The sequence below is a fragment of the Primulina eburnea genome, chromosome 1, assembly GCF_022965805.1.
Source record: "Primulina eburnea isolate SZY01 chromosome 1, ASM2296580v1, whole genome shotgun sequence".
Taxonomy (NCBI): domain Eukaryota; kingdom Viridiplantae; phylum Streptophyta; class Magnoliopsida; order Lamiales; family Gesneriaceae; genus Primulina; species Primulina eburnea.
In genome coordinates, this window is record NC_133101.1 from 14,640,136 (window position 1) to 14,651,006 (window position 10,871).

General features: G+C 36.9%; 1 protein-coding gene across 1 annotated transcript in view; it reads right to left on the reverse strand.

Annotated features, from left to right (window-relative positions):
* LOC140804757 (uncharacterized) overlaps positions 1-9,265 on the reverse strand; it is an 11,466-nt gene extending 2,201 nt beyond the window's left edge. The window contains exons 1-7 of the mRNA XM_073160878.1: positions 9,149-9,265; positions 8,971-9,071; positions 8,143-8,204; positions 7,925-7,998; positions 6,503-6,957; positions 913-982; positions 81-146 (exon numbers count right to left, since the gene is read on the reverse strand). Of these exons, the coding sequence (XP_073016979.1) occupies positions 81-146; positions 913-982; positions 6,503-6,957; positions 7,925-7,998; positions 8,143-8,204; positions 8,971-9,071; positions 9,149-9,265 (945 nt within the window). The remainder of the gene's footprint in view (positions 1-80; positions 147-912; positions 983-6,502; positions 6,958-7,924; positions 7,999-8,142; positions 8,205-8,970; positions 9,072-9,148) is intronic.
* Between the last annotated feature and the right edge of the window lie 1,606 nt (positions 9,266-10,871).

The window sequence follows — 10,871 nt, forward strand, 5'->3', positions numbered from 1 at the left end:
ATAAGAGAATGGACAATGAATATTTAGATAAGTTCATGGACATTCCAACTATAAGAGAATGGACGGATGGAATATGATACCACAGCAATTGCCAAGCTCCCATGAGATACTGCCAGACCAAAGCAAGAATCATATACATATGGAACCTGCAGAGAAAATCTAGAGTCTATTGGAAACAAATATGCAAATTTAAAACAGAAGTAAACATGAAAAAATAATGCATACATCCGGGGAGCTATTCAAACAGGACTATTTGAAGGAATGTGTATTTCCCTTAGTGCTTTCCCAACTAAATTCCACGCTTTCATAGAGTTGTCCTGTAATACGTGAACGGATCAAATATCTGGAGGGGCTACCAAGCTTTAAACCTCAAGGCTTTCTGCTGAGGCATACTTGATAAACAAAAGCAAATTAACATGGATTTTTTAATTTTAATGCCTGTTGAACTAACACTCCCTAATACTAAAATTCATATTTATATCAATAAAAACACTTCCTTCAATATTTATTACCTGCTGCAGCTGTACAAGTAGAGTCCATCAAAAGCCCAAGCTAAACCAGTGACCTGATTGTTATTTTACAAGATAAATCATATTCCATTCCATATGCCCAAAAAAGGTGTTGAGAACTTACAATGTGGTCATGCGCACTATAACAGCCAATTATTTCAAATTCATGGCTGGTCATATTCATGGTCCACACTTCAAATGATCCGGATCCTTTACCAATAGCCAGGAACAAATTTAGTGGTGTTTGCAGGGGGCAGTAAATGAAAGTATGGAGACAGGTGCTGAATCAACAGTAATAACCTAATTACACGAGCAATCAGAAGTTCCAAAATAAGATAGAATCTAAGTAGCTGGTCTAAATTTTGAAAGGATAAGTAGCAGACTTTTAGCAGGATATACTGACCTCCCTCAGCAAAGAAAATGAAGCATGAACAGTTTCAGATGACTTCAGCAGTTCCTGTAATATCCCACGCCTGGTGAACGGAACAGTTTAAGATTTCACATGTTTATGGACTATTTGTTAAGTTTAAGTATAGTTTTGATGTTAAGAATTGTGATTTATGGTTTATAGTATTGGTGGTTATAGTTGGTGTGTGGTTTTATTGTAGTGTCGTTGTGATTTTATTCTTGGTAATTTGTATGTTGAGCCGATTGGCATAAGGCCAATTGGAGCGGTTAGATAAGGCATAGAGGTGAAACTTTCTTGTTGGGAGTGTTTCCGAATTATGAAGAGAATTGACGTTGCGGTTCGATTTGTAGATGAAAAGTATTTTGTTGGCTTCAGGGGACAGTGCACCCGCGCCAGGAAATGCACAGCACCTGCGGTGTTTGGACAGAAAGTGTACCGCACCCGCGGTAATTTATCAGTGCCCCTACGGTCGTTTATTCAGGAATTGTGTTTGTGGTCCAGTAGGTCTACCGCACCCGCGGTTGATTTGTAGCGCACCCGCGGTCAGCCAGTGCACCCGCGGTGGAATTTGTAGCGCATCCGCGGTCGACGTTTTCAGATTTTTGGTTTCTGTCCAGTGCATGCAGCGCACCCGCGGTGAAGTATCTAGCGCACCTGTGGTGAGTGAACAGTATAAGCGTTGTTTTGGAGATTTTTAGTGCTTAAATAGAAGTGTTGGCTTCATTTCTCTCATTTCTCCTCTTCTTCTCGGTTCTTCATCTAAAGGGAGACCTAGGGTTCTTAATTTATTTCTTTTGTTCTCTTGATTCAAGCCTCTTGTTGGATTATTGAAGTGAGGAGAAGGTTATTTTGGAGTCAAAAGCTAAGGTAAGCTTGTGGGTTTAGTTAATTTGGTTTGTGGTGTTGGGGGAAAGTATGGTACTTTGTGATTGTGTTGATTTTATGGGTTTTATGGTATGGTTGTTGTATTATTGAGTTGTTGATGGTTCTATTCATGGTTTATTGTTGTAGGATTTGTACCAAGAGCTTAGACTCAAGGTTGCTATTGGTTGTAAGTGGAATTCATTCCTTGTGCTCACATGATAGTATATGTATTGTGTTTCAATAGTTTTAATGTGCTATTCCCTTTCAATTGAATCATGTTATGTATATATACATTTTGTTGTATATTAGAGGCTTGTATATGCCTCAATTGTGTATAAGGGAATGCAAAAGAGAAGAGTCGTCAAAGTGTTTGATTTAATATCCAAGAGAAGTTCAAATGTTTTATTGGATTGATAAATGGATTGTCAGAGATTGCATGCAATTAGTTGATCAACGACCAAAGGCTTATATCCCAACAGAGTAATCGATTTATATCGATGGGATATAGGTACAGAGACAGAGATACTATTTAGATATCAATCCATACCAGAGAAAAGAGAAATACCATCTTTATGATTTTATTATCCTATGTTATGCTATATTTCAAGAGTTGGATGGTATTTAATGATTTCAAAGTCATGTTTTACAGAGTATGATATTTGATATGTAAGAGTTCCACTTGCTGAGTTTTATACTCATTTTAGTTATTCATGTGATGCAGATAAGAGCGACGAACCAGGACGTTGATTGAAGCCGAAGTCATATGTATCAAGTGAAGGAAGGAAGAAATTATTTTGGACATGATCACATTGATATTTTGTATTTTGTTGCAACCTTTAGATGATCATGTATATACTTTTGATGGTATCTATTGAAAATGTATTTATTTCAAGAAAATTTTAAATCCTTCTTTCCTTTTATTTAAATATTTAAGTTCCGCTGTTGTTTTATAAAAATCGGGTCAGAGCGTTACATTTAGTGGTATCAGAGCAACGTTCTTCGGACCAATGCATATGACTTCGTCTACTTTCAACTGTCCGGGTATGTCATCTCCTTCATCTATCTATTATTATCGATTGATATGTATTGTGTGAGCACATTGTAGGATTTAATGCCTCCTAAGAGAAAATCTTCAGAGGGTGAGGATAGATCCTCATCGAGAGTTGTCGACGAGTTCGGCAAGTTATTGAAAGAGCAAGCTAAGGTTCATAGTGAGCAGATTCAACAATTTCTCCGTTTGCAAGGTACAGGTCAAGGTAGAGGTCAAGGGAGAGGCCCAGTGATTCAAGCAGTTGGGACTGATGGGATCTTTACTGCTTTTAAGCGGATGGATCCGCCTAAGTTTGCAGGAAGCACTGATCCATTGGTGGCAGTAGAGTTGATTAAAGCACTTGAGGCGATATTTGATCATCTCAAATATGAAGACAAAGACAGAGTTGATTGTGCAGTATTCATGCTAGTCAAAGCTGCACACATTTGGTGGAATGCTACCAAGGTGGGTGTTAATGTTCTGGCATTGAAGTGGCAAGATTTCACGGATCTTTTCTACGACAAGTATTTCTCAGATGCACTTCGAGCTCGGAAGGTGACTGAATTTTTAGAGCTGCGTCAAGGAGGTATGAATGTTGATGAGTACATTTTGAAGTTTGAAGAGGGCTGTCTGTTTGCTCCTTATATTGCCTCTAATGACAAAGATAAGGGTGCTCATTTCATTAGAGGACTTCGAGCAGAAATCAGAAGAGACATCAATATGTCTAAGGCAGTGACATTTAAAGAGATTGTGGCTAAAGCATTGTTAGCCGAGCAAGATGAAAAAGATATTGCTAGAGAGAGACAGGCGAGGCAGAAGGCTATTGCTCAAAGAGGTCAAGGCTCGAACCAAAGAGGTAAAGGCAATTTCAAAGGGAAAGGCAAGTTAGAGCCGAGTCCTAAAGCACCGACAGTTCCATTTGATCCAGAGAAGCGGTTGTGTCCCAAGTGCAGTAGGCCTCATAGGGGCGAGTGCGGATTTGGTACTCACACATGCTATCGATGTGGTACTGCAGGCCATATAGCCAGGGATTGTCCGAGAGGATCGAGTAAAGAGAAGGTGCAGGGTCGCATCTTCACCATGACGAAGGAAGGTATTAACCATGATTCTTCTGTGATCTCTAGCACAATTTTAATTTCAGGCAGAGTAGCTACGACATTGATTGATACTGGTGCTACTCATTCTTTTATGTCTGAATTATTTTTGAGATCTTTGGGCTTAGTTCCTTCTGTTCTTCCCCTCCAGTTTAATGTAGTATTGCCTTCGGGGGATGTGTTGTGCCCGACGTCTATTGTGTATGCGTGTTCTGTTCAAATTGATGAACGAGTGGTTTATTCCGATTTGATTGTTATCCCGATGGTTGCGTTTGATATTATACTTGGCATGGATTGACTATCAACTTATCGTGCAGTGACGGATTGTGTTGCTAAGACGGTGAAGTTTGCAGATGATGGAAATAAGGAAGGTATGCTCGCCAGTGCAGGTACTTCACTGGTCCTTCCTTTTATTTCATGTCTTGAGGCTAAGAAGTTGTTGTTTAGAGGTTGTGATGGGTTTTTTGCTTCGATTGTTGATATGGATAGAATTGTGAAGTTGAATATTGATGATATTGATGTTGTGAGAGAGTTCTCTGATGTATTTGAGGATGATGTGCCGGGTTTACCGTCGGGCAGAGATGTAGAGTTTGTGATTGATTTAGTTCCGGGTACGATTCCTATTTCCAAGGCTCCGTATAGAATGGCCCCGACAGAGATGAAAGAGTTGAAGACGCAATTGCAGGATCTTTCGGATAAAGGTTTTATTCGGCCGAGTTCTTCGCCTTGGGGAGCTCCGGTTCTTTTTGTTAAAAAGAAAGACGGGTCCTTGCGTCTGTGCATTGATTATAGAGAAATCAATAGAGTGACGATCAAGAATAAATATCCGTTGCCACGGATAGACGATCTTTTTGACCAATTGCATGGGGCTATAGTGTTTTCGAAGATTGATCTGCGTTCTGGCTATTATCAGTTGAAAGTTAGGGAGTCTGATATCCCTAAGACGGCGTTCCGGACCAGGTATGGTCATTTCGAATTTCTTGTTATGTCGTTCGGTTTGACTAATGCCCCTTCAGTCTTCATGGATCTTATGAACCGGGTGTTCAAGCCGTATTTGGATAGTTTTGTCATTGTTTTCATCGACGATATATTGATCTATTCCAAGACCAGAGAGCTTCATGCAGAGCACCTCAAAGTCGGTCTTCAGTTGTTGAGAGAGAAGAGGTTGTATGCTAAGTTGAAGAAATGTGAGTTCTGGTTGGATCAGATTTCTTTCTTGGGCCATATTGTTTCGAAGGATTTTTTAGCTGTTGATCCAGTGAAAATTGAGGTGATACAGAAGTGGCCTATTCCTACCACAGTATCAGAGGTTCTTCATCTAAAGGGAGACCTAGGGTTCTTAATTTCTTTCTTTTGTTCTCTTGATTCAAGCCTCTTGTTGGATTATTGAAGTGAGGAGAAGGTTATTTTGGAGTCAAGAAGCTAAGGTAATCTTGTGGGTTTAGTTAATTTGGTTTGTGGTGTTGGGGGAAAGTGTGGTACTTTGTGATTGTGTTGATTTTATGGGTTTTATGGTATGGTTGTTGGATTATTGAGTTGTTGATGGTTCTATTCATGGTTTATTGTTGAAGGATTTGTACCAAGAGCTTAGACTCAAGGTTGCTATTGGTTGTAAGTGGAATTCATTCCTTGTGCTCACATGATAGTATATGTATTATGTTTCAATAGTTTTAATGTGCTATTCCCTTTCAATTGATTCATGTTATGTATATATACACTTTGTTGTATATTAGAGGCTTGTATATGCCTCAATTGTGTATAAGGGAATGCAAAAGAGAAGAGTTTTCAAAGTGTTTGATTTAATGTCCAAGAGAAGTTCAAATGTTTTATTGGATTGATAAATGGATAGTCAGAGATTGCATGCAATTAGTTGATCAACGACCATAGGCTTATATCCCAACAGAGTAATCGATTTATATCGATGGGATATAGGTACAGAGACAGAGATACTATTTAGATATCAATCCATACCAGAGAAAAGAGAAATATCATCTTTATGATTTTATTATCTTATGTTATGCTATATTTCAAGAGTTGGATGGTATTTAATGATTTCAAAGTCATGTTTTACAGAGTATGATATTTGATATGTAAGAGTTCCACTTGCTGAGTTTTATACTCATTTCGGTTATTCATGTGATGCAGATAAGAGCGACGAACCAGGACGTTGATTGAAGGCGAAGTCATATGTATCAAGTGAAGGAAGGAATAAATTATTTTGGACATGATCACATTGATATTTTGTATTTTGTTGCAACCTTTAGATGATCATGTATATACTTTTGATGGTATATATTGGAAATGTATTTATTTCAAGAAAATTTTTAAATCCTTCTTTCCTTTTATTTAAATCTTTAAGTTCCGCTGTTGTTTTATAAAAATCGGGTCAGATCGTTACAGTTCCTTAATATTCACCTGCCAAATCTTCACTCTATAAACAAAAAGAAGAGGAAAGTCACAAAATTAAATGTTATAATCAAATAAAAGGTAAACCTTATATGTATGTGTGTGTATAATTCAGTAGTTCTAACCCATGTCAAGCAAATGTGCTAGACTTTTGGCTTCGAAAACAGAAAAAGGTTAATTAGTTACTCACCTCCCATTAGAACTTCCCGTCGCTAAAAGAAGTTGAGGTTTTGAAATTTCAAAGCCATATAAAGCCCAGCAAATAGATGTGATGCATGTATCATGTGCCTTGAGAAAGCCACCATTTGATGCTTTACATGGGAGTTCAGGGGTAATAATGGAATAACTCTCTGGTGCATCAATTCTCCGGAATGAAATTAGACCACATTTCAATCCAGTAGCAAGAATAGAGCAGCAGCCCGAGGAGTTATGAGGAATAGAAACCCAATCTTCAGATGTCCTCAGAATCGGTGACCAAGCCACAAGAAGGGGTGTCAGCATTGCATTGCGAGAAGCATATTGTTGTGCCGTTATTAGTTGAACATTGCATTCTTTGATCTTCAGAGGTGTCCCTTCAGAAACAAATATGGGAATAATTTCCCATGTATTGTTTTCTTTTACATTGTCAAGTTTTTTTGCAGCAACCTAATAAAAATAGCAACACATTCAATGTAATAGCATTTATCAAATGCACAACTTTTCAAATTGAAAGCAGATCATGTGGCTGCATTGAAGCTGATTTAGTAAGTATGGAGGTTCATGTCATGGAATAAAATGATAAAACTAAATCAGATAGTGAATGCAGTGTGCATTACATTAGTTTCATTCTGTCTCCTTCGTTTTCTTTCCTTTCTTAAACTAGATACAAGTGGCTCATTAGGGCATTCAGATTCTGCATTATCTCGACTCCCTATCACATGTATAAAGAAAAAACCCCAAGAATAGTTGGAATTCATATCATTAATTGTTATGTCATCAAGATATTTCATCTAGAAAAGTATATGGGGATATGCAAGAAACGCTAATCAGCAAAAAGTTGAAAGATAGAACCAAGTCACATCTAAACTTTCTGAAGATATAATTTGAGACTCTCCGAAATTGATCTTGGAAAGATAATTATACATCATCTCTGATATGTCCATAACCTAGAAATTTTCAGATTATAACTTTAGCAAATGTGTGAAAAACAAACATTAAAATTAGGAATCACAGATAACATACTAGATTCCAAATTCATCACATTTATTATGCATAAGCAACAAAATCGTAAATACAACAAACTTGAAGGGCTATGAAATTCTTTTTGAAAGAAATGTTGATTAGGTATTGCCTCTCCAAACATAAACAAAGCCTCCAGTACTAACACAACAAATTTACACATTAGCACAAATATGAATCTACTCATGGGCTCAAAGCCAACACAGAACCAACAGTAAGAACATAATTAAGAGCATCTATAGACAAAAGAATTGAAACAATTCCATTGCTAAAATTTTCACCATTTTTTTTGGTTCAGGAAGATTATTAAAGTGAAGAGACAGCAAGCTCGAACTATAATTCTGGTCCTGCCACCACTACTTCCTGAAAGCTTCATTTATAAAATACTTAATACCTCAATCCATTCAGCCGAAAAATCACAGAAGGGAAAGCGGTAAAGTTTGACGCGTCCCCCAGTGGAGCAAACAACTGCACGATTCATAGCAAAATGTAGAATTAATTCAGGGAGGCAACTTGCGTTGCATACTCAAACAAAAACTTCGATCAGGGGTAATAGTATCAGTACCCAGCATTGCTAGCAAAACCTGCAGGAGACTAGGAAATTGACCTAACACATGGCCGTGTATCCCGCGACACATGCATTGACAACAAGCACCCAGAGAGAAAATCTATCCCTGTGAAAAAATGAAAACAAAATCAAATACAGTGACCTGAGAAAATAAAATACTTGAAACCCCAACTCAAAATTAATTTTCATTTGCACTGTAAAACCACAAACCCAGAAATCCAAATGGCATCCAAATTGTGTACATACATACATACAATGAGCTCATACAAAACTATGAAATTCATTTTTTAATATGATTCTACGTACCTCCAGCATTTATGACACCAATGGAAAAAGGCTTGCTTGGGAGAACAGAAATTACACCTCAACATCCAGCTCCAGAAGGTTTAGCAGGATTCTAACCAAGTGAACAACAAGCATATACCAGTGATTCGAAGGCTAAATCAAACAGTATAAAATTAAATCCTAATTTGAAAAAACAAATAAAAAGTAAGGTAATATGAATTATATAGACCAACTACTATAAGATTCTCTTTCAAATTCAAATCAGACCCTGTATTGAACTCCAACATAAAACAGCTTCCAGACCAGTTATGAAGATCAGGTAGATTAAAATGTAAGCATAAATTTGGCGTTTAAAATTCAATAACAATGCAAAAATCTTCGGCTAAAAAATAAGCATGCTATTCAGAAATATTATTACATTATATGCAATAAATTGATTTAGTAGTTGTCTTTCCTAAGTCATGGGATCAGATCCCATCAGGTGGATCACAGAATACTGGACTCAGAATCAGTGGTCATTGATTCTTGTTCATGTCAGTGCATGGTTAATAATGTCATCTGCATAATCCTCACACTAACAGAATCACTTGACAGCCCAAAATTCTTGATCAACTAAAAACTCAGCTAGAACAGATTGAATGCCAGGATACTTCTGAACTTGAGCAATTTCAATGTTGAGACTCAAATGCTATACATCATATCATTAAAATTGCATCAAAGCAATTCAATACTAAAATCAGCAAACTTTGAAAAGTTAACAATTACCAGGATCGTAACGAGGCTACCAGAAGCGACCGCCACCAGATTCTCTTCGGAACAAGCAACAGCGTTGGGATAACAAGGCGCTGATACGAGCACAGCAGCTTGGAAGCGGGAAGACATTGTTGAAGAGAATTGAAACAGAAAGCAGAGCGGCGTTTTATTATTTTGGAGTGAAGAGGATTCGATGCTTCGACCTAATTTGTGAAACAGCTCGAATAGTCCAAATCGAATTACACCATATAACCTACATATATTTGTATTTCCTAGACTAGACTAGAAGACTAAAAAAAATCTTCTATTTTATATTATTAAAAAAATTAAAAATATTTATTTTTATGTGGATTTAGGGATTTCTCGCTTAGAGGGCAAAAACAATGGATATTGAGGAAGCAACAAGCATTGAAGAAATGAAGTTGAAACATTAGCCAATCTCATGCATTACCCAATTTAGGGGTGAGTAGAAACCAAAGCCAAATCAAATAGTTGGTTTGGTTTTTAGTCGATCGATTTATATTGGTTTTAAAATTAATCATATCGAAAAAATTGGTTTTGTTCAAAGTTTTGGTGAAAAATCCTAACCGAACCAATTTTATAAATATATAATATTTTTAATTATACACATATTATTTTATTTTATGTCATATAATTGATATTATGAAAGTTTGATGATTGGTATTGGTGGCACATTTTATAAAGCTAAAAAAAAATTGACCATTATCCCGTTCAATCTTCACAAGTATTTATTGATCTTCATAATGTTTTTGGAAAAGGTTAAAAACCTCGAGCAAGAAATCTTGGATGCGAGTGAATTTACTCTTACCAAATACCCAAGTTGGATGAACATAAAAGATAAATGTCTTTCTTTCTTTGAAGTGTGATAATGGATGATATTGAAGCTATTTCTAAAAGTTGAACTATTGAAAACTTATATTTATCTATTTATAATAGCTAGTTTTGAAAATTTAAATTATGATTTGTAACGTACCGTACTTTTACTACTTAAAAATTGAAGAAAAATTAAAAATTTTCTTGAATACGAAAATGAAATCAATACGGTCGCCACTACATCATCCATTCAACAATAAAATTTTTGCTAAAAGAAAATCTTGCTCAAAACATCTCGCATCAAAGCATAGAATCAGAGTATTTTAAACTTGCATAAAAAATATTAAAATAACGTGGGCGGTCCTCGGGTCTAGCCTCCCGCTCAGTCCAAGCCTGCTCCTTGGTCCCCACCTCCTGTCTCCTCATAGACATCCTCACCTGCATCGATCAAGTCTAGTGAGTCTAAAGACTCAACACGTATAAACTGGGAGTAACGAGTACTACATAATAAAATCACATGCAACTTTAAAATAGAGCGTACATACATGAAACTTGAACTTGAAATGAGCTTGAACTTGCCATAACGTGAAAGCTTTCATGAATATGCTTGCATACTTGAACATACTTGAACATACATGAACATACATGACTTCATTTTGCGTAGAGGCATGTTTCAAAGCAAGTGACCCATACATAATAAATGCTTGATCAGACAAACCACAGTACTGGGCTGACAGGGACGTATCCACTGCCACATACATGAGATCCCCGTTCATAATTTAACGAGCTGGTTGGTCTCCGTTCATAATTTAACGGGGTGGAGAGGTCCTCGGCCACGTTCACCGACTTCCAAACCCATTCATAATTTGGTCACAAGACATTTAGCATACCTCAAAAACTT